Source organism: Micropterus salmoides, unplaced genomic scaffold, assembly GCF_014851395.1.
Source record: "Micropterus salmoides isolate LMB-PRFRI ecotype aquatic unplaced genomic scaffold, ASM1485139v1 Ms_hic_scaffold_2, whole genome shotgun sequence".
In the NCBI taxonomy this organism is placed as follows: domain Eukaryota; kingdom Metazoa; phylum Chordata; class Actinopteri; order Centrarchiformes; family Centrarchidae; genus Micropterus; species Micropterus salmoides.
The window spans coordinates 20,494,233-20,519,206 of NW_024041150.1; the positions used below are offsets into that span (position 1 = coordinate 20,494,233).

A 24,974-nucleotide genomic window follows, 5' to 3' on the forward strand; every position below is an offset into this window, starting at 1 on the left:
CACTGAATAATTCAGGTTTTTATGTCTTGTTGCCATGGCTGTCTGCAAAGTTGCTGCTTGGGCCGGTACGACACACACACACACACACACTGATATGAGCATGTTGACAGATGTGAACACCCCCATGCACGCTCCAAAGGAGGCAGACATTATGAATTCGCTCTGCCTCTCTTTACCTCCCCCTTCACTTCACACTCCTATTATTATTAAAACTCTTGTTATTAACCAGCCTAGCCAGGGTGTGGGGTTCCCTGCTGTTTTAACACAATGGGCAGACTGTGAAAAAATTTGACTGGTTTCCTGTTAATGGAACACCTCCAGTGTTCTTATCAATTCACTGAAATTCAGTGGGGCTTTATTGGCATGGGAAACAGACGTTTACATTGCCAGAGCATGTGTGAAATAAAAACGTACATAGATAGAAGTCTCTTTTCTCTGGTGTAGCCTCGAGATGAAACTTAAAATTCCAAAACCAAATCCAAACTACTGTATGAAATCCAGCTGCTTTCCACCAATGGTAGGCATACAATGTGTAATCTTAGAAGAGGTGGAAAAAATCACAAACATGGAATAAAAAAAAACCTTTTTCTGTAGGCCTTTATTGTGAAATACTGACACATCCTTTCACAAGTGTGAAATGTAGGTGTGAAATTTGGCCCGCATGCATTTAACACTTTCCAGAGAAGACATTTTAACTGTTGTGAAATAGTTACATGAGCATTCAAATTCCAACTTTTTGAAGCAGTTAGGCCCCTGGGTAAACTGGCAATTTTTGTAAATACTGTGCATGGGCAAAGTGCTGCAAACCTAGTAGGTCTTTAGAATAGCTATAATGGGTTGCCTCGAGCAGGCAAATGGTGAACACAATAACGAATAATAGGCTATTTAAAAAGTCAAAAAGTTAGTAGTCAAAGGTTGGGCTATTGAATAGGTGCCTATTCAATGACAGTATTTTAAAGTGGGGTGAGAACACACAGACAAAATGCCTTTATTTCAGGTTCATGTTTGATGATGCTAGCAGAAGAGCTTTTCCTCCTGCCAAGAGGGTTGTGTTAAAATGAGAAGAACAGTGGGTTCCAGGGGGGTCACATGTGAACGTTACAGGAAATGGGGGGTGGGGAGGTGTAGGAGAAGAAGCAGATAAAACAAGGGGGACTGAACTGGTCATCAAAGTTGGAAAAAAAACCATTTGATCTTCTTTCTTTTTTTTCCCCCAGTCGCGCTACGTCGGATGCGCTCGGGTCCAGCCTGAGAGCGCGCACGCACCTCTCGTGGGGACTGAGGGAAAGAGAGAGAGAGACGTGTGATTTCTCTTTGTAGTGAATGAAGAGTTGAGGCCGGCTCCGTTACTGCTGCCGTCTCTTTTTATATAAGCAGAGTTTGCATGCTGTAAATAGCAAATTAAGCCGGTTTACACTTTACGTTTCACCATACCCGTCGGCACCTTTTGTTTTGTGGAAGCGACCGGCCACTGCCAATGTCCCTTTGAGCGATTTTGGACAACAAAAGCATCAGGTCCAGCGTTGTTTTTTCTTCGGGGGATTTCAAGTCACACGTTTATCAGTCGGGGTTTCTCAGTGCGGAAAAGCGAACAGCCGCACGTCCACATACCGCTTCACCTCCTCTCCGTCGCCCCTTTCACACTTCCACACCTCCGGGGGCGATTTTTATTTCTTCTTCTGCTCCCCAACTCGAGCGACCATGGCTGCTGTAACAAGCCCGGAGACGAGCCCTCAACCCCGGGTATATTTCCAGACGCCGGCCGGCACCACGGAGGAACCGGAGACACCCGTTCGGAAGCAGGGACGCGTGACCGTCAAATACGACCGTAAGGAGCTGAGGAAGAGACTGAACCTGGAGGAGTGGATTATCGACCAGCTAACGGACCTCTACGACTGTGAGGTAAAGACCCTAACAATAACCGGCCTCGAAACCGATCGAACTTATCGATCAGGCGGCTCTGCTAAGTAATAGGGCTCTACGGTAGGCTACAGCCCCGTAAGGCAGTTTGTCAGCTCTCGTGCTTGTCTGTCTGTCAAGCCCTAAAAAAAACTGTTGATAAAGAAACGTTAAGAGGCCCTTTGTCGCTGCTTTTGGCCTAGCCTCGCTTGTTCTACAGCACATATGTATCCGGGCCATATGCAAGTAGATGAGGTAATGAAAACGGGGAATTGAAGTGTGAACACAACAAGAAACAAAGAAATCATGTCCGGCATTTAAACCAGATAGACGCCTCGTGGTTAAACTTCAGATCCCACCCCACCCACTGGTAGGCTAAATGTAGCTGATGCACCTTTATGGCCTTGAAATAAGCAGCCTCCGCTCTGTGTTCTGATTGGCTGAAGCTGTTTTAAAGCACACCTGTGAATTACTTTACTATAATGGCTGACTGGAAATTACTACATTTGTCATATTTTTGTCATGCATTGTTTAGTTTCAGTTTGAGAGCTGATTTTGAGTGGAAAAATAAGTTTGGAGCATCAGTTTTAAATAGTAACAATTCAACATAGAAGTCAAGAGGAAAGACAGGGATGGGGCGTGTGGTTGGGACTCTTGGGACCCTTGTTGCAAGCCCACTCCGTCATTTCTTGTCTCTTTTTAAGTAAAGTTAAAGTAGGTTGTGGTGAGGGAGAAGTTTTCATCAAGACAAATGAGGTGATACTGACGGGTCTGTGTGGGGGGTCCAGTAATGCATTTTGTCAGGGTTGCCTTTAAAATGAACCCCCCTGGCTGTAATAATGACTGCGCATAAGCATTAGTGAAAGCTAACTTTAGATTCCTTCTGCACGATCACACATCAAACCCTTGGTCATGACACATGGAGAGCCATGCAGTTATAATGTAACCTGTGGCGGCAGCTGTGGTGTAGCTGCTGGCGTCAGTAGTTGGTAAGCTCATGTCAGCGCTACTGAGCTGGCATTGACCCACATTCTATTCCTAGCGTGAGGAGTACAACGACTTAACAGGTTTGGAGAATTCCTAGTAGGCTAAAAGAGGGAAAAGGCAGGTTGCTGGAAGCAAAATCACACACATTTACACCAGGTTAGGTTGGTCTGTAAAAGATAAACAGTTAGATTGTTTTGTTGTTAGAGAGTAAAACAAAAAAGCATGGGTTTTCACTCCTTGCGCTGACTTCCCGAGCACTTTCCTGCAACTTCCCATTCCTTTTCTCACAGCTTTCTACTTATTTTAAGCCTCTGCTGGCGCGCGCAGACTCACAAAGGGATGGGCTCAGTGTTGTAATAATGATGGAGTAGTTGTCTTATTACAACAACAGAGACTCTTTAGGAGGTCTGGCTGTCTCCAGATTTACACCTGGGAGTCCTAAATCCAGTCTACCAGTGACCAACTGTAACTAATTGTAATCAGATATTATCTCAAGCCACAGTTAAACAAGAGTTTAAATGCGCTCAAGGAAGGTTGAAATTGCATACTTCTCTTATCATCTGGTGTGAAAACCAGATTGCTCTCTATTTAGCATTTGTGTTTGTATCCTCCTTTCCCTGAGATTTTAATAGCACTTACAGGGATATCCCGCGAGATGAGGATAATAATAAAGTAGCAGGGATACTACAGAGACACATGCCAGCAGAGCTGATTAAATGGCCTGGAGAGGATTTTAAAATCAATGCGCTTTAATTGTCTGCCAATGATGGATTAATATGCCATGCATTAAAAATCTTGCAGAGCAACAGAAGTATGAGTAAAACAGTTCAGGAGAAAATCTAGCACGACTTTTCACCAGATGACAATCAAAGTGTTTTTGAAAATACAAATCTTTTCAGAATCTGTTTGGGATAAGAAGGATCTTATATTTAATTCATTTTGTGCCCCAGGACCCCAGTGATTGAAGGCAGACAGCGTACACTTTCAAGGATAAATATTCCTCTTTCTCAGTTTAGATTGATTTGTTCATTGAGTAATCACTTCAGTCTTCCAGTCATGAAGGCTTTAATACACTGCGACTGTTAGTCTGCTTTTCAACTGAGCAAACAGGGTCACCAAGAGTCCAAAAAGCCTCACAAAGAGGTGTGGCAATGACACTGAGGCTTGGATCGTCGTGATTTATTATTGCCATGTCACAGGTATATCAAATTATACTCATGTAAATGGGATATAATTGATTAATTTCACATTTTTGGACACCCTTTTCTCATGCATCGCTAGCAGAGATGCCCAGTTATTTTATCTTTCATCCAGAGAGGTTTCCCCCCTTTACGTTGTCCTGATCCGGTCTCTGCCTAGACTGTTAGACAACAAAGAGATTCATTTACAGCCGGTTCACTGATGGAGACACATTGGGCTCATTTAGACTGAGAAATGTGGAGCACGTGCTGCTGAACAGTGAAACTGGAGAGGCAGCTTGAGCCGGTCAGGGAGCAGAGAGGGTATTGGGAGAACCCTGTTCACTGACAAAACGATATGGAGCACGTGGTCTGGGATTTCACTTGTTTTTTGGTTTTTTTCCCCCTTTCACCTTGGTAAATCCTTCACGTTTCCCTTCCTTTCTTGTTGTCTGTCTTTTTGTTCTGACTCATGTCATAATCCATATCTAAATTTTCCACTCTTCATTATCTCCTGTTATTTCTCTCCTTTCTTGGATGCATATTTCTACTATTAATAAAACCGCATGGAGTTTGTTCAAGAGGGAATTCATAATGAGCTTTTTCCCCCCATTCATATAATCCCTTTAAACATGCTACAAGCAGTCAACTAGTCATTTCTGGCAGCTAGCTTGTCAGATTTTCATCCAGCCACTTAGTCAGCCCATCAGTCAGAGATGCCGTGGGTTATAGCGAGGAGCCGAGCCTTAGTAATATTCCATGGCAACAGAGCTTGTTAAATGTTTATGTTGGTTAACCGTGCATTGGGGAAATAAAACGTTGCGTCCATTTAGCAAAAGATGGACACAATCAATTCTTTTACTTTGCTATTTCTTAAAGACATATATACACACAAACAAGATATACGCAGTGCAATACGACTGGATAAAAAGTATTGGATAAAAGGTTGAAATATCTAGCTTCTGCAACTTGAAGTACGAATACAAGCTTAACCAAAGTAACCTAAACACTGATAGTGTAATTATAGTGTCATGTGAAGGGGTTACTTGAGTTCATGTGAGAGGGCTGTGGGGGTACATCTGAAAATAAAACAGTTGGGCTTGCATTGCAATAAGCCTCTAAATCCCACAATTCCCGCCATTTCACAGTTTATATCCTAAACCCAACTGTAAACTGTTTTAGTTTAAAAAAGAAACATAAACACTAAACTGGTAGGAAATGTTCGGATTTAAAGGGGTTATTGGGCACAAAACAAAATCAGGGAGTGTTCCTCCGAGGATAAATTGTGTACACTTTCTCTGTAGTTATTAAGCTTCCTCTCTATTGCTGGCTTTGTATATAAGGTGCTTAGTGAGTTTGAACTGACTTGTGGGGAAAAGGAAAGTGGGGGTTACAATCATCGAGTCCACATCTCCACTGATCAAATTTCCATCCAGCCATGGTATCATTTCCATGGCAACTGTGCTGTTAAATGTTTATTCGTCGGTAGAGACTTATTTTCTCTCCATTTGCTGTTTTCTGCTCACCAAAGCTGACCAGTAGCTACACAGTTAACAGTGGAGCAAGTGGGCGGACCGATCCCCAAACTCCAGGGTCCTACGTGGCCACACACACACACACACACAGATACACATACACACATAAACACACACACGCATAAACACAGATGGGGATACGAGTGAGAACAGAGGCAGGATTCGTGAGCAGGAATGCAATAAACGGGGGAAGAGAAGGGAAACAAACTAGAGGGGATGGCATGAGGAAAAAGTAGTAGGAGTAGGCAGGGATGTCAGAGAAGGAGAAAGTGTGTTTGTAACATGTGTCCGCTGCTATTACTCGCTATACGTGTGTATAGCAAATCATATAAGGGCAGTGACTAAAGTTCCCTTGTTTATCTGCTGTATCAGTTGATCAGGCACTGAAAACAGTCCAGTGACTTTTGAATAAATGAACAAAAATACTTTTTTCTCATACAAATGCATATTAATGAACAGGAGGAGGAGGTTAGTAAATGGATTATTCCTTAGCTTTGTTGCCTCAATTTCACCCCGAGTCTGTTTTGGTTTGCTGTGGTCTCAAGCAACAGACAAATAAAGAAGTGATGGTTACAGCCAGGTCAGTTAAAGCACAACATGCGTCCTGGTGTTGTATGTCTGTGCAAATAAGTGTGTGTAAGGGGAAGCCTAACTGTTGGAACAGCTGTAATTCATAGCTACCAGTCATGGATTAAGCCTCCTTTAATGGCTTCACACTGTAAAGCAACACATGCACAAAAGGAGGAGGCAATATTTGCTTAAACCTTAAACTTCAAGGTCTGAATACCAATCAGTATTACCCTGTTTCACTCAGTGAGTGTAAGAGGGTGACTACAAAGAGTGGTTGTTACACTGCGGGAGTGAAAGACTCCAGTGTGTCTTTGTAAACACCCCCCCCCACACACACACACACACACACATCAGCACACACAGAGACACATTCGCACACGTACATGGACACACACACAGGGTGATAATAGGTCACATGTGGTTCCACATGTTTAACACACAGTTCTTTTTCTTGTTTGATTGGCGGTGAGTCAGTATGTACCGTAGCCTGACCCACTGACTGACTATGTGAGCTTTTTTAAGAGACTCAGTGAGTAAAATCAACCAAGTTAAGCTAAGTGTGTGTTTTGGTCAGTGTGCGAGTAAGATCGGAAGGAAGTAAAAGATGCCAAGCAAGAGATGAAGAAAGAGAGGGATGTAGAGAGAGTGAGAGAGAGAAAGAGAGAGAGAGGGAGAATGAGGGATGTGAGTCAGTCAGGGGAATGTTAATGTATGTTGTTACAGGAAGTGTGTGAGGCGGAAAAAAGGAGAGATAAACACATTCGGTACAAAGAAAAAATGGACACTATTAACATACCACTTTCCCCCAAAAGCACAACGTACAATAAATGCACACGCCTGTTGATTCACACAAACACACACTCACATGTCTGTCTTGGTTTTACCAATTTTGGCTTGCATAACTAAACTTGCGACTGTCTTTGTGTAATATACAGTATAGGGTTTCTTTATTATGAAGGGACACCATTTTGGCTGTCAGTTACTTGTAAAAGGGACTGTGTGTGTTAAAAGTGGGATTCAGGTTTGAGGATATGGATAAGAGATAAAAGAATGTACTACACCACGTTTGCGGGGGGACAGGTCTGTTGGTAATTTTATCCTTTCAGCTGAAGAAAGCCAGGATATCAGAATCTACCCTTGTGGGTCATTTGTTTCAGTGTTTTATTGATCCTTTTAGTTTGCTTACATTTTAAGAATGTATCAGATCATGTTATTAATCTATTTCTAATAATGTATTCTAATATGTAAGCATGCATGACTTGGAAGCCAGGTATGCATTGTGAATATCTGTAGGTATATGACTTAAAGGTACCCTGTGGAGTTTTTGACCACTAGCGGCGCTATGGAGCAATGTTTTTTAAGTGCGGGTCCCTGTTTTGGTCGCACATGCATGATTTGATTTGATTTTTGAGCAATGCTTGCTTCAAATGTATGTGCAGGCTACGCTGGCTGACAAATGACAGCATACCCTGTACATACTGTACTTATTACTCACTGTCTGACACCTTTCCACCATGTTAAACCCTGTGTGTTATGTTGCAGTGCTAGCTAAGCCTGATGGCCTTTCCGTTGCATCACCCCGTCACACAGGTTAGGCTGCCTGCCAAGTGTAAATGATTAAAAAGTCATTGGACCTTTTTAATGATCACAAGTCAAGTGGAGCACATTGGGAGTTTGATTACAAAACTTGTTTAATGTCTGTAAAGTTGATAGCCTGTTATCCAGCCTTTCTTCCTGCTGAATAGTTGTGTATATTGTGTGCGCACATTTAATTGGCATCCAGTAAATACTCAAGCTGTTAATATCTTCCGTTCCCATAAACATGATGACTGTGATGCGTTAAAATACCCCTTTACCTCCTTGCTAATTATTTTGAATGCTCTACAATGCATCATACAGTTTGTTTCAGACAAGCACTTGCGCTCACCATAGTGCTATTTGCTGCCCTTTTATTTTTTTTTAAATGACTGCATTTTAAGCCCGTACATATGCTTTTGATAGCTGTTTTGTGAGAGCTCTAGCACACTTGAGACTTTAAAATGTGGATATAATAGTGATGTAGTTTGGTACACAGGCCAGTGTTGTTATATTTGACTCCAGGGTGTTGTTGCGGTGCTTTAAAATGAGAAATGAAGTGAGGTTTTGGTGATTTTGTGTTTATCGCTCTCCATGTTGAATCCATATTAAAACAATGAAACGGACAAAGCCATTCTCCCAATATTTAACTGTGGCGACTAAGACTGTTCAGAGCTGTGGCGCCGTGTTAGCATTGACAGTGACTTCCTGACCTGTTGTCATTCTCAAGCCACTGATAGAGAGTTTGCCAGGTGAGAGCACCGGTGCCATGTTGGCTTGATGAATCCTCCATGATGTCATCACTGTGTGAAACCTAATTTAAACTTTCATGGTATTACAACAGTCAGCTGTGGTCAAAATGGCTTTGGGAATAAACGGATGGATGAAAGCTGGCAGGCAGATGGACAAATAGGCGAGGATACACAAACTATTGTAATTATGTAGTTTGATATTCATGTTGTTCATCTACTTCAGTAGTGAATCATAAATAGACACATAACTGTTTCCTTCTTCCTTTTATATGTTAATCTCTACTTTGAGACCCAAGTTTGAGCAGGAAGGAACAACTGACCATATTTGGGCAAAGACTCTTAGTGACAGAAATGATTACAAATTACTGATTCATCAGGAACGGAGTCCGTCTCTCCCTCATTCTTTCTCTCTCTCATAGTGTTGGGATTAAGGATATTGAATGAACAAATTAACACAAATGTTCTAGTATAATAATATAATGTTATATTATAAAATCTGATGCTACCAAAAATTAAGAGAAAAATAAGGGTAAGCAGTGGTCATCTTGAGTTCACAGCTGTTAGAATGGATTCCAGCGGATGACAAGTATTACAGGCAGAGAAAAGTTACCCAGATGTACATTGAAGCACCCTTTCCCGCCACTGTTCAGGCCTACAGTGCATGTGTGTTTTCTGTTCAGAAAGATTTTGGGTGGATTATCACTTTAATCTGCTTACAGTTTCTGTAAAGGCCATCAAAACTTGGTGATCCTGGACAAACCTCAGAGGAGAGGAAATAAGCTGTGAGGCAGCTAAAAGAAACAGTTAGTGAAACATATACACGAATGATCCTAATGGGACAGACAGAACCACTGTGTGCAACCTCTGTTATACATCTTGAACAGAAATTTAACTTTCCGCGGCTTTTTAATGTCACACATTAACGCTGACAAGCAGATTGTCATCATCATCTGAGCTCAATAAAGATTCAAGTCAAGAAAAACAAGTAAAATAGCTCACATGCTTTCATTTTTCAATTTTACTCTTTTCATATTTCATTTTTAACATGTTTTAAAGGTCAGATAATGCTCTTGCTCAGCCAGGACAAAAGTAATACATGTAGTTACCAACACAAAGCCTATAGAATTGTTTCTAATAACAAATTAAGCAAATTGAAAGAATATAAATGGATGAATGAACAGAAGGAAAAATGAGGGCGACAATTAGAAAAAGTTGACCTTCTTGTTAGGTTTACTGTTTTGGACCAAGTCTGTCTGTTTTGTTTCTGTGTGATGGTCTGCTGGAATCTCCCACACTGTGTGTTTTGGGTTTTATCCTGTAAGTGATTTGACTGAAAATGTAGTTGAACCAAAGCATTAACTCATTAGATTACCCAATGTGTTGCCAGCGTTCAAGAAGTCAGAGGTTGTGTTGATGATTGATCTGCATTAAAGATTTATAATGTTCTCTAATCCCTTTTAAAATCCAAAACGGATTACATCTAAATATGGCGGAATAAATTAAAAGGTTCCATAAATAAACCTGGACGCTGCTGTGGCAAAGTGGGTGAAAATTATGATGAAAATGTAAAAATATTTCTAAATGAAACCTGAATGACCTTGAAGGATTGCCAAACTACACTTCTGCCTAAAATCGGCAGAATAAAAGGTCCAAGTCATTAAATGAATGGCCTGGCAAAGGATCAAATGAATGTGGGGTCCTTTGGTTGTGTTAGTAGTACTCGCCAAGAGTGACATAATGATAATCTGCTATAATCCTTGTTTGTATGCATTCTTATTTTAATCTGCACGTAATCTCTTCTTTCAGTACAATTGTAGTGGGAATGACTCTTATGGCTTGTAGTGGAGATGTGTGTGTGTGGTGCCTTTTTCTGTATGTATTCATTCCTGAGTTTTGTTTTTAATGTTTGCTTTTTCCTCTCATGGTAATTAGCAATTGATGGAAGAAAAAGAAGAAATCAATTTGTTAGAACACTTCAGGCTACTTTTTCCAATGATCCCAAGGAGCGTGCGCACATGCACACACGTCGATATCAGTCTGCGTGTGATTTCCCCTCCTCCTCAGATCTGTCCTCTGTTCTCTGCTGCAGAAATGACAGACTCGAGAGGAGATGGAGAGTGGAGGTGGAGGGCAAAAGTGGGCACTTGAGATGCTGTGTGGTTCACATATTTCAGATGGATGCATTGGAGGCATTTTGTAATTAGAGTGGGCTGAAGAGATAGATGGTGTTTGTGTGTGTGTATTTTTATGCAAATTTAAAAGCAAATGTTAAACGTTAACAGCCAAAGGTTGTTTGCACACCTCTGTTGCTCCCCAACTACTAGTTTTGGTTGTCTGACATACTCAGTATGTTATGTTTTCTGTATTTGCCTAGCTGGCTAAAACATATTGAGTTTGGTTTAATTTAATTATAACATTACAAGACTTGCTGAAATGGTCCTAGGTATTTCTCCAGTTTTGATCCATCTTTGGTGCTAACCACTGTGCTGTTTCTGCACTGCACTAATTTAGAAGGTTCAATGGAGGGGAAAAAAGCCTCCTTACTTCTGTTATTCTGTATTAAACAGCAGCACATAGACAATGATTAGCTTTAAATTTTACTTTACAGTTGGGTGAAAACACTAAATGTAACTGGGCATCAGCAGTAACAAACTGCAGCCCTCGTGTAATAGAAAGTGTGATACAGCAGCAGAGCTCCAGCCCTGGCAGCACCACGCGGTTACCAGTACAAGTCTTCCCCACTACTGGTTGTGACCCCGAGGGACCAGCCGAGTGTTTTCCCCCCCGAAAGAGGGGCAGCAGCACGGACGTGTCCAGTCAACACACAGAAACCACAGAACCGTTCAGTCAGGCCAAACAAGCTGATGTGTGAATCATTCAACCGTACCGCAGGCAGCTATGACTATGGGCAGCTTTTTTTCTAGGGGGAGGGGAGGGGGGGGACGTTCCAACTCTCTAAATAGACTTTTAGCAATGTGTGTGTTTGTGTGCTCTGAGTGCAACTGGGCCAATCCATGTCTACTGGTAGCTTTAGGTTTATATATATATATATATATATATATATATATTTCTATTGTCACTAAATGACTGTGTAAGAACTGCCAAAACTACAGTGGTTGCATCCTAATTATAGTGATGAACGTTTCCTGGCAGCATGTGAAGATACGTTGTGTGTGCCTGGAGCCTGTTTGGTTTGGCTTTCTCCTGCATTAAGTCTGAAGCAACCCACACAGCTCTTGGACACAATAGCATGCCCACATCTCTACCACCAGACTCCAGAGGCTCTGGTTCCTTTCACTTGACGTGACAGAGCCATTTGTATTTTATATGTAGTGAGATAGCAGAAAGGCTGACAGGACTGTGGTCTCTGGTAGCATGAGCTAAAAGTGTTGTTTCAAGAGGGGGTTTTTAATAGAAGAAACACATTTAGGAGCTACGTGTGTCTGTACAGCCTGTAGAGATGCAATAACAAGTTGATTACTGTTTGTAACATTTTCCTTCATCAGGGGGAATCCAGATAATCTTAGACCTGACTGCAAACTCCTTTGCAAGGTGTGAGGGGCTAAAGAAAATATGGCTGATAAACAGAACAATTATATTTTCCATTCTCTGTCCGGGATGCCTCAGAACTGTTTTTTGCCTGTGGCTCTTTCTGTTTTTCATATGATTCAAAACAGGACATCACATTGTTCCTGGGAGGAAGTACATCCAACTGATTATACGTGCAATAGAGATGAATATCAACCACACACATACACACAAACAAAAGGTGCACAATAAAACACACACAAGATGTTACATACGCACTCCAGACTGGAATAAGTACATTGCATTGTATTGATTATGGCTTGTTGTGGTTTATGGTTGTGTGTGTGTGTGTGTGGGGGGGGGGGCAACAGCAGCCAATCACCACTTAGATTAATTGCAGACACACACACTAGTATCGCCAATGTCACTCTATCAACTCTGTGTGAGTGTGTCTAACAAAACACACATTCTCTCAAACATACACTCAGCCAGCCGCTTCCCACAGATATCGTCCGAGCTCCCCTCCCCCGCTATCTCCCGGGGTCACGTGCCTAGACAGGAAGTAGCTGGGTGCTCTGGTGTTTTAACTCCTTCACCTCATAAGAAAAGAACAGAGTAGAGACCTTAGAAAAAAAGCCTTCGTTTCTGAGCTGGTTATGTGTGGAAGAAAATGAGGTGTCTGAGGGGGAAGCTGACAATGTCTGTTACTGAAGCTGCAGATTCCTGATAAGCGATCATGTGAGACAGACGGAGGCAGAAAGAAGATGGAAAAAAAGCAGCAGGCGATGACTGACACAGTGCATCCCTAATCCCTATGCCCTTGTTGACCCCTCTGTAACTCCCCCTCTCTTACATTCTCTCTCTCGTTCTCTCGTAAGTGGTATCATGCCCTCAGCATTACAGACCCATCAAGGATGATTTATATGAGAGCAGCGCAGAGTGGTAATGCCAACCAGAGAGGAAGGACATCAAAGGAGACATAAAGATGAAGAGACAGGGTGGAGAGCATGACAGGAAGCAGGTTCAAGCCCAGTATTTTTCCACTAGAGTGTGTGTGTGTGTGTGTGTGTGTGTGTGTGTGTGTGTTTTAATCAGCTGACAGTAGACCAAATTACCAGATCAGTCACAAGGGTGTTATAAATTACAACCTCGAAGGTGGCTTGCAAGCAGCTTTTCAGCTTTAAAGATAAAATATTTTTTGTTGTTTTGACAAAAGGGTTCTGGTAACTTTTGTGGTGTACTCGGTCATCTTATGAAGTAAAGTGTTTCAATGCTGGCGTGTCCATGAGCATTAACATTAACACAAGCATTACCCGCCAGCATAGCCTCCATAATGCAGGAATTCACAGATTCATAGTTCTCCAGGAAACAAATTATGAGGGAAGGAACAATTACAAGTGAATCACAAAATGCCTTTGAGTTGTTGTTAGTCCCATGTTTGGTGTTGGCCCAACTCCAGTATTATTGCAAATCCTTTCTGGCTCAACCAATCAGGGTTTATTTAATGAACAGGCCTGCACATGCACACGACTTGTGACTTTGGAAGGTGTGCTTATCGGCTCATCTGTGTGAGCTGTAGTTACCTTTTTAAAACCCATTCTCTGCCTCCTTTAGTCAAATATAATTATGTGAATCTTTGCAGAAGCATGTTTCATCCTTACGCCAGTTTTCTGAACTTGAGCAATGCAGGAATATATGATTTTGAAACAAGACCATACTTACCACATTAGAGTGCGATTGCTTTGGAAAGCATTACCAGAGTAATTGTCAGCTGTTGTGCTAATCCCTTTTCTCATTTGTCCATCTCCTTTTTTTTTACCTTGATGTTGTCAGACCTGGTCAACATCCAAGTGTTTCATCACAATGTTCTGTTCTTTCAACTGAGTTTTTTCATTGGCCTTTAGCCACTTTAGCTTCTGTTTTGCCCTCTTCTCTTGCGTGCCTCACCCTGTCCTGCAGCACACCTCAGTGGGTGGTTTGATGCTCTCTCTGCCTGGGATGCACCAATAATCCCCTTTCACAATATGAATACTGAAGCTGACCATTTAAGATGTTCAACATCCTTTTTGAGTGCAAATTGACAGAAAATCCAACCAGGTGCTTTGTTTCCAGACTTTGTTCTCTTAGCTCTCAACCAACTAATTGAAACTAATTGTCACAACAGCACCTTTCTGCTGCTGTTAGTGATGTGGGACTGTTGACAATAGTTGTGTGGACACTATGTTCTCAGAGCTGGGAGAACAGAAACACAGGTCAAACAGTGCTCACATTCATGGGTGTACACACAGGATTATCACTGTAGTAAGAGATGCACAGATTACAGTTTTCCTGGCTGATTCCAGTTACTGATTTTTTAAAAGGTCTGACCTGCCAATTCTAATTTTGGCCGATTCCGATTTTATTTATTTCTAAGATCTATAACTGACAGCATCCACAAACATTTTTGTAACTATTTATTGGAAAAATCTATTTTTATTAGGATCCCCATCAGCACCAGTATAAATGTTAGCTATTCTCACTGGTGTCCATTCAATTGTATGGTCATAATGAAACACTGATTATAAAATAACACACATTTTCACTGGAAGGAGCTGAAAATAAATTGCACACCATTTTAATTCTACCTAATTCTCCAATTTATTTTTATGTTTAATCACAAACTACGGTAATCTGCTCACCTTGTTTTTCCCCTCAGAGACACAAGCACACACCTACACCAGTCTGTCTCTCTCGGTCTGCTCTGACTTTATTTGTCAGCAGTTTTATTTAAAAGAACTCACGTTTGGTTTTTCACAGCAGCAGATGATCCGCGTGTGGAGGAGGCTTGTTGTTAATTAACGATAGAGACCACCGTGGTCTGAGTGACATCGTCACCAACAGCTGTGTTCACTGTTGCTTTACCTGGTCCCTGCTTTACAATATCCACCGCGTCTCTTTCTGTGTGTTTCTCTGCAGATGTAGTGAACGTTGTGTTGTCTTCACTTTCGTGAATAACTTCCACACACCTAGGACGTGTTTTAGCCTGTGTGTGTGGCTGTGACATGAGGTTACTGTCTGTGCAGACACGAAACACGGCGCAGCGCAGCCTGTTTGTAACGTTCAATGTGACTGGCAGAAAATTGGATATTTGACACTACTTGGCCCCGGTCACTAGTCGGAGCCGAGTAAGCGAAAATAAACAGCCTATTTCAGTCCCCAGCTGATCAATCAGCTCATAAGATGTTAAACAAGCTACCAAATTAGCTAGGTAATGTTATAATAACAGAGTGGGCTCATGGAAAAATAATTGGTTAGCCTACCTATCATAACTTTTTGTCATGATTAATTTATTAATGACTCACCATCATCTGTATTAAAGACAAAAGAATCAGTTTATCCAATGTTTAAAGTGCATAAAAGAGCCCTGCCAGCCTGCTTAACATTACTGGAGCTCCTCAACTACTGATGGATTTGAACTGGTTTTCTGCCACCGGACTCCTGTAAGCGGGTAAGCAGGCAATGGACCAAACCACTGAGGCAAGAAAAGGGGGGACTCAAAATGTTTCTAAAGTTAAAAAGCACTTTAATTGTCCTGTTTGCATTTGTATTGTTTTACTATTTACACAATAGTTTTAAGTATATATCATTATATTATTTGGTGGTTTTTAAGGGGGGGACATGTCCCCCTTGTCCCCCCCGTGATTTCCGCCTATGCTCACAATTGCCTGCAGAGTTGCTGAGCATGTGTGTGTCTGTAACTTGTCTTTGTCACATATTAGGTACCTGTGTCTCTGTGCCAAGTCAACCAGCCTAGGGTAATAGTTTCAATGGAGCATAAACACACACTCACTTACCCACTCTATAATACACATACAAACACTTTATTGCTCGGACTGACCTCAACACAGGGAGTCCTTGTGTAGATAGTTGGCGTAAACATGTCAAAGTTTTCATGTAACACGTAGATCACAACCTCCCCTCTAAGTTTGCGTAACAGAGAGCAGAACAGAGCGAGTAAATGATGTATAAAGTAGCCCGGGTTATTCAATCAAAAGAAGCACACACATACGGAAACTGGAGTGAATGGCGACAGTGCTTAGTGCCACGCGGCCTACTTTTCCTACTACTTCTTCTTCCTCCTTCCTGCTTGCTCCAACCATCACTTCCCTCTGTCCCCCCCTCCTCTTTCCCCCTGCACAGTACCCAGCCAAAACATTGTTTTTGTCTTTGCAGCAAACGGGCAAGCGGCCATCCTGAAGTCTGACTATTTTTATCCTAGTCTGTTATTGAGGCCCTAGGAAAGCAAAAGTGGCCATTTATTACCCATCATCCAGCTTTTTAGTGAACCCCTGTATATCTGTATAATTTTTTATTTACATTTGAATGACTTTCGCCCGTGTGGTCTCTCTCTCTGTCTGTATAGCTACCACACATATTCACACAAACAGTTTACATAGTCCCTCTCACAGGAATCAGCTATGTAGTGGACAACATGCTGTGTAATCCTTGTAGGTGGCCTCTGTGGCCTACTTACACATCAAGCTTCCCTCGCTGATAAGGAGTTTGCTTATATCCACCTTATTACACTCAACGTGTTGTCATTTCCATTAGCCATATGTCTTTATGCGGTGATACTTACATCCTATCAGCATCTGTCTGATAGGATTTTACGCTCACATCCCGTTTTTTTACTTTTTATATCTGCGTAGTTCATCTTTCAGTGTGTGTGTAGCCTGTAACTGCTTTGTGTGTGTCTCAGCTGTTAATAGCCACAGTTAATCACAGTTGTAAGTTTTAATCAGGTTTGAGGTAAGTTAGAGTGCTGTGAAGTGTAGTCAGTGTAAAATAAAGACACATGATGAGTCTAGTCTCTGACCAAGCCTCCCTGGAGGAACCCTGATTTTTTTGTTTCATTGCTCTCTCTCATCACTTCCCTTTTTTTTTTTTTTGAGATATTCAGGCAATATAGGCGATAGGCGTGTTGCGATACGGAAGCACTGACCTACTTGTGCAGCTTGTATTTTTCTGGTGAGGGAGCTGTATCTGGCATTTGATCTGTCCAAGCCGCTACACAGCCCTACTGTGAGAGGAATAGTACTTTGTCCCACACACACACACACACACACACACACACACACACACACTCTCATACTGTCACATCTCATTCTGCAGGCAGCCTCCAGACAGACAGCGTGTCTCGTCTGTTGCTCTCTCCCTGTCACAGCCTCATTGTGTTGGTGTGTGAATCATATTTGCAAGCGTGTCAGAAATAGTATAATTAAATGTAAAGACTACATTAAAATAGGTCTTTGTGCCAGTTTACAGTATCGGCTGCTGATGCTGGTGGTTCAGACTGAGTACATTTTAAGATGTGTAATTAAAATGTTTGCACTGTAACCTACAGGTGACAAAATAGCAGCTTTCTTATTTGAGGTGAAACATTGATGTCTGCAGGGAAAACTCTATCACTGTTAATAGCAGGGTGACATATACACAACATTAAATGAGTGTATTTTAATTAATTGGATTAACTTTTTGCATCTTTTCTGTCACAAAATGTTGCATTTGTAATTGATTGAGCTCATTAACCGCCTTTATTGGATTACTGGATTTAGTTTTTCAAGTAAAAGGTGACAAGGTGTGTATATTTTTATGTGCAGTTATTATCTCATTGAGTCATTAAAGGTTTAATACTCAAATAGTCAAATATTATTCTGAGCTGCGTGAATAGAGTAAAAGCATCTGCACTGTCACAAAGCCTGTTGGCAATCAAAGAGACTTAGCATAATTAATAAACCTAGTGTGGACACGCGATCTGAAACTTCATCATTATCAGGTAAAGTAAGTCCACTGGTGTATCTATTGTAACCACAGTCACCACTACTTTTGTCCAAGCTGACATTCGATAGGAACAATGACTGAGTATTTCCAGGGAGGTGACTGGTCAGCAATCATGAGCAGGTTAGTCACGCAGCGTAGGTTACGATGGTGGTCGGCCTCAGTTAAAGAAGGCGAGCCAGCTTTGTGATACTAGAAAACCAGAGTTAAGCTCAAAGACAGCTGGCTAACCCACTAATCTCACTTCATGATACAGGCCCCAAATCTCCCCTCTAGCTAAACATCTCTGCAACCAAAGTGAAGATCAGCCATCAAAACAACAACAGCAGCGAATATCTTTTGACATAGTGGTGTTTTATTCAACCAGTACAGTTTCAGATATATATGGCATGGAGCATTGAGTGTGTTCTGGAGGCTAACGTTGGAGCAACACTTTCCACTTCATGTTGGGTTTCCCTCCCCAGCTGTATCTATTACTTACACATGTATCACTGTAAATTGCACACTGGGTTCTTTAATGTGTCAAATACCCAAACTGCAGATGTTGTTTTTGGATGTGCTGAATAGATTCCTGGTTCAGGATGAATCCAATTCGCCTTTCTTTACACTTTGCACTGCGCTGCTTCGTTTACAATCCTGAAGTATGTGCCAATATCTTGTAGCCACCTTTCAGTCCAGACCACATCTGCAGCCAACAGTAAAAACCCCTCCAGACTAGTTCAGTTAGTCAGTCTGGAGGATTGTTTTGGAAATCCTCCCTCGTGATTCCCTGCTTTCTTTGTGTCTCCTCTCTGAAGCCTGTCTTCCGGCCTTTTTCAACATCCCTCCCTCCTCTCTCCCTCCCTCCCTCCCCTCTCGGTCTGCTCGACTCAGCTGCTCCCTCTTCTCAACATGCTCCTTAACCTCTTACCTTCCTTTCTCAGGGCGTTCTCTTCAGCCCCCCCCTCGCAGATTTAACAATTTGTCTCTTAAATCATTATCAAGTAAGCTGTATGAAACGGAAGCCAGTGTGTGTCGCTTACACTTTTCAGGTAGAATTAACAATGCAGTGCAATTAACGCATTGCAGTTACCCCAGAGATGAAAAGCAGAATTAAAATGCTATGCAATGTAAAAAAAAAAAAAGAAAAATGAATAGGTACAAAGTAGATTGTGGAAATCTTTTATCTTAAGATTTCTCTTCAGAATTGGGATTTGGAAGTTCAAGAAAACCCTTTCTTAATTTACCCACACGACTGAGCAGAGATAAAGAACTGAGTTTCAGTATTTGTTTTCTTTGTCTTCTCGTCTTCCTCACATTTTCTTTCTTAGCTTCCTTTAATGCATGTAGTTGCTAATGGAGCCCACATGTTGTGTAGATCAGTCTTTGTGTCAGGCTTCACAGTGCGTGTGTGAATAACCGTTGCGGCAAATGTCCTCAGTGTACGCATGTGTGCGTATACCTGTCTTTCAGAGCTTTAATTTTGAAATTCTGTAAGTATTCAAGCTTATTTGTGTGCGTCTGTGTCAGTATTTTGCGCTTTTTTGTCTGCTTTTCTGCTGTGTGTGTGTGTATGTGTGTGTGTGCTTTTGCTGACAGTAAGTCTGTTTGTCACTTCCAGTCTCTATCTCACACACACAGGCTGTCCTGCTCAAAATTAAATCCTTATACCCCACCCTCTACACACACACACGTCATCCAGCTCAGACTTATTAATGCCCATTTTATAATTCTTTAATCCATGTGTGTAACAGAAAGGATGTGTTTGATGTTGAGGACTTCACTTGAAAATAAAATCTACCGTTCAGTAAACGTGACACATAAATGTGCACACACAGCATGCTGTGCCTGTCTGTCAGTGCATTTGTGTGTGTGTGTGTGTGTGTGTGTGAGATGGGGTAGGGGGCAGTTGGGCAGGTGCAGAGACAGCTGGTGTGGGCAACTCTAACCGAGGGGGAGGACGAGAGTGAGACAGAGATTCCTAGAGAATGACATGAATATAGGGTAGCAATTGAGCTGCAAAAGAGAGGGAAATGAGTGTTTTTACGCAAGTGTCTGTGTTGTTGCCAGTGGTGAACTGCTTTGGTGGCACACACTGAGCTTGTGTGTTTGAGTGAGACAGACGGAGAAACTGAGAAAGAGTGGGAGGCTATTAAACCGCATTTTATAGATCAAAAAAAAGGGAAATAAAGAATTGATTGGCTCACGGGGGAAGGAAAAAGGAAAGAGACAAAAACGAACTTACAACGAACTCAGTTTTCACTTTTATTTATTTGATAAGCCCAGCTAGAGGCAAGTGTGCTCTTAGGTCAGCTTATCAGTAGCAGACAATAATTGCTTTACTGAAATTAAAAGTGCATAAGTGTGCATTTTTCATTTATTGCAGCCATTTCTGTTTAAATATGAATTACAAGCTAATTTTGAGTGGGTAAACTTATTATCTGTCTGTCTGTGCAGTCAGATGAGAAGATCAGCACCACTCATACGTGTATGCTGAATATGAAGCCTCATCCAACAGCACGATAGCTTAGCTTAGCATAAAGACAGGGAAAGCGGGGAAACAGCTAGCCTGGCTCTGTTCGAAGATAACAAAATCCCCCTCCCAGCACTTCTAAAGCTCAGTAACACGGTGTATCCCGTTTGTTTAATAAGCACAAAAACCAAAGTGTAAAAATAACACGTTGTAACCGCAACAGTAGTGTTTTCAATTAGTCGATCGACAGAACAACTATTTTGATTATCGATTGAACATAAAAAGTAAAAAGCAATAGTAAAAAAGTTCAACAGTCGATCTTTTAAATGTGAGTATTTTCTGTTTTCTTTCTTTGTCTTTTATGATAGTAAACTGAATATCTTTTGGGTTTTTTGGACATTTGGTCTGAAAACAAATTTGAAGCTATCACCTCAGACTCCTGGAGCGTCACGGTGTGATTCTAAACTTACCTCAAAAATTTTTAAACCAAATCATTCATCTATTAATCGAGAATCAGCAGATTAATCAGTAATGACCATAATTGTTACTTGCTGCCCTGATGTGCTTGATTGCAGTGTTGAAACACTGTCATCCCACCACTACTTTTGTTCCAGTATGTTCTTCAGAATCTTAAACTCTCAACCAAAGCAGCGTTTCGTTTTGTGAATACAGGTGGGTTTTGAAAAGTGAAGAGCTGAAGGGGACTTTATATAGAACAAGCATTTTCACAATCCTTTTGCATAATGGGCAAATAAAGTTTGAATTTAAAAAGGCAATTTGTTTTTCTGTTTTCCATCCTTGGAAAATATGATTTGAAAATATCCACCTACTGTTCTGTTCCTTTGTCTCTCCTCTCTTTTCTCTGCACATGTGGGGTAATGGGCGGGCACCGCCCTCTAGCGTTCAGACATGGACATTCATCAGTCACTGTACCACGTCATGCAGAGAGAATGCCTGTGCTGGTCTATTTGCAGACAACCACCTAACATTAACGCGTGGACTAAGAATAGAAAGGACAATTAGGATTTCTGTCCATGTGTCCATGAAGAGAGATTTACTAATGTGTGTGTGACAGTGAGCTGTCACCTTCAGACTCTCATTAACAGTGTTTGCTAACCAACATTTTTACTTTTTTTGTGTAATTGTGTCTCTTAATATCCTCCCTTCTTCTCTTGTTACATGTCTTCTAGGAGGAGGCCATCCCAGAGCTGGAGATAGATGTGGATGAGCTGCTGGATATGCCCAGTGACGTTGAGCGGGCAGCCAGGGTCAAGGTAGGATCCTAATATACACTTGTGTCGAAGCATGTAAGGACGCACAGATGCAGGAGACACAGTATATATTCAGACTGTCTGTTATTGCTTTACAGGACTTGCTGGTTGACTGTTATAAACCTACTGAGGTAAGTCTTTTCCTTCTTTCCTCCATTCCTTTCTCCCATCTTTCTACGCCCTGACACGTTAAGGTTTTCTGTAAGGTTTTCTTTGTTTCTGAATCCTGTGTTTTGTCCCTCCTGTTTCCCCGTAGGACTTTGTCTCAGAGCTGCTTGACAAGATCCGAGGGATGCAGAAGCTCTCCACGCCTCAGAAGAAATGATGGCGTCCCTCGTCCTCCCTTACATCCCCCCCTCCACCTCAGCCCTCACTTCTCGTCTTCCTACCACACTTTCTATCCTTTTATTTTGATGTCTGTTTTCTTCCATTGAGGATCTTCATGAAAAACTGAACCTTGTTTCCACTCATCGTTAGGCCCTCTGTCCTAAACTCCTTTCTTTTTATCTCTTTCTCTTCTCTTTTCTCGTTGCCTGGATCCAGTCCCATAAGTCACTTTTTATTTTTCATTTTGTTTGCCCTTCCCTTGTTTAGTTTTTTTTTAAAACTTCCTTCTTAAAAACTATCAGCAAAGAAGCAAAAGGAAAGGAAAGAACGCATAATAACCAGATTCATCACTCTCAATCCAGGCACTCTCCTTCCTTTTCATTTTCACCCCTGCTTCTCCTTCACCCTTTGTTTGGCTTTACTCCTCTACCTCACCCACCTCTTCTTGCTCCCACTTTCCCTCATACCACCCTCCATCTGTCCGAGGAGAAGAGGAGCTGAGATGAGTTGAGCCCCGTAATTAAAGAGATCGGAGCGGCCGAGAGTGGGAAGAGGACCAAGAGAAAGCGTCTGCAACAGCCAAGGAGAGAGTGGAAGGGTGAACGATGAAGGAGGAAGAAGCAGCCAATCAGCTTGAAGCAGGGCCTAATCAGTGCTTTTGTCTCTACCAATGAGATTCCTTGTTTTGTTTAAACTTGATCCAGCTACCAACCATGATTCTTTTGATATTTTCTAGTTTGTTTCTCAGTTTGAGGGCATGGAGATATTCACTTGACTTTAGTTTTTTTTTAATTTAAAACTTATTTGGGGGTCCGTACAATCTTTTCAGATGCATCCCCACCCCCCTTAATCAGAGGCATTTGCTACAGTGGTGCATTTAAAGACTGACTTTTTTTGTGCGTGTGTATCTGTTGAAAAATCTGCGCTATGTCATTTTGGGAAGAAAATCTGAACCTCTGACCACAAAGAATACATATGGTCTATCTTTAGTACGACAAAGAGGAAAATTTCATCCCTGGAAATAGTGGTTGAAGCTTAAAAAAGTCACTGGTTGGTTGGGGTGGTCAAACGGTCCAACTAATTTTAGAATAAAATTCCTCCCCTGAGGCCAGAGTAGACGGATGCTCTCCTACGTCGGGTGTGCTTGAATAGAATTCAAATTCATGAAAAAAAAGAGAGATGTTTTTCTATCTTTAAATGCGTGGTGCAGTCATAAAAGAGGCTCTTTAGAAGCCACTGCTGTCCAGCCTGCACATACTTATGTACGTCTGTGTGTTGCTAAATGCTACGTGTGTATGTTGCTACATAATGTACAGCAACTTTCATAATAGGAGTGTTTTTCTGGCCTGTATATTCTGCTGTTCTGTACGACAAATTAGATTTTTAGTATAGGACTGGTTCCTGTTTTGGGGTTTTAGAGTTAAATTTTTTTTTCTGGATGCATTTTGTCCCACACACACTGACAGTCCGACTGGGGGGACCCAGAACAAAGCTGCCTTGTTTTTTTTATCATCCCCCCTCTCTCTCTGTCTGTTTCTCACAGTCTCTTCCTTTTATCTTAGGAATGATTTAGTCCACCACATTGTTTGTGTTTGGCAGCCATCAGTTCGGAGCTGTCACATGTACATGGAAACTCTGAAAATGTCCTTGCTCCACATTGGTGTAGAAACTTTGTACTGTCCTCTGCCTGTCAGTAGACCCACCAATGGGATGTCTGAATGGGAGGGATGGAGGGAGGGAGGCCACTATTTTAAACTGACGCTGTCTAAATGCATTCACTCTCCTTTTTTTTTTTCTATCCTTTCTCTCATACACACACAGGCCACCCTTGGGGCGGAGGGAACGGAAACACAGCTGCCTCTCACACAGATGTGCACACACATACACACACACATACACACCAAGCACTGGGAGAGAAAGGGAGAGAGAAAGGCCGGTCTGTAGCTGTCACAAGATCTGCGTGTTTCCCCCACTGCAGCTGCCAATCACCTCCAAGAATAAGCCATCTGTTTCTAAACCTGAGCCAATCAGATGAAAGACCTAAGCCCATCGGCCAATTGGAGACACAGTAACGTTTGCCGTGATGGCCAATTGTGAACACCTGCGGTGACAGCAGACCTCCACTGTCTGTTGCTTTCTCTCTCAACACACACACACACACACACACACACACACACACCGGCCCATTTTCATTTTGCTGCTCTGTCATTTCTCCCTGGCATCCCCTCTCTCCCCCTCCTCCCACCCACTTTCATCCTTCTGTCCACCATCCATCTATCCTTTCTTGAGTTTCCTTTCCTTTTTTAAAGAAAACAGATGTTGCCTTAGGTATTATTTATGTTACACAAACCAAATAAACGGGAGACATTCATTTTTAAAAAGGTAACGCAAACTGCTAAAAAGGTGTGTTACTGAGCAGAACTGCGGCACAGGAGAATCTCTGCTCTTCAGTCGCTCCTTTTCTTCTTTTATTTTTGAAAAACAAAATGAGATTCTGTTGTTTTTTTAGAAGTGAGTGTTTAATACTTAGGCCTTGATACAGTGATTTTGTTTAGATAAAACAATGTTCTTTACATTTACCATTTGAATACTGGTCTGTTTTTATTGTGATCATGACACTTCTTGATGCCGGGCCTTGGATTAACATGTAGTTGAACATAAGTCCATTCAGATACATTTTGGTGCGATTGCTTTTGCCTTCCTGGTGAGGTTTCCAAATCAAGCTCGGTCTGCATTTTTGCGAGACATGAATGGTGGGATTGTACCAGGCAAGCTCAATCAGTAGCTGAATTTGAGTGGATTTTCATTTCTAAATCCAGGTTTGGATTATACCTTCTTAGACTGTTATTGAGAAGTCTTTTTTTATTGTTGGGGAAAAATTGCAAAAAAATATATATATAGTGATTATTATCATTGAGGCTAAATACAAGCGCTAAAACATGCGGACTACAGGACTGGAGGTGTTTTTAGGACAATTATTAGATCAAACAAACAAACAAATGTAGCAATATCAACAACAGGTCTTGTTTTTGCCCAATTTTGTTACACTTTTATGCAACTTTAATAAAAACATGTAAAATGGA

The 24,974-nt window shown here is 41.6% G+C and overlaps 1 protein-coding gene across 1 annotated transcript; it reads left to right on the plus strand.

The window, feature by feature from the left end:
* The first annotated feature begins 1,181 nt into the window (after positions 1–1,181).
* Positions 1,182–24,974, plus strand: ppp1r14bb (protein phosphatase 1, regulatory (inhibitor) subunit 14Bb). The gene is made up of 4 exons (XM_038730854.1): positions 1,182–1,902; positions 21,484–21,567; positions 21,663–21,695; positions 21,821–24,974. The coding sequence occupies exons 1-4, from the start codon at positions 1,702–1,704 to the stop codon at positions 21,887–21,889; spliced, it is 387 nt and encodes a 128-aa protein (XP_038586782.1). The 5' UTR covers positions 1,182–1,701; the 3' UTR covers positions 21,890–24,974.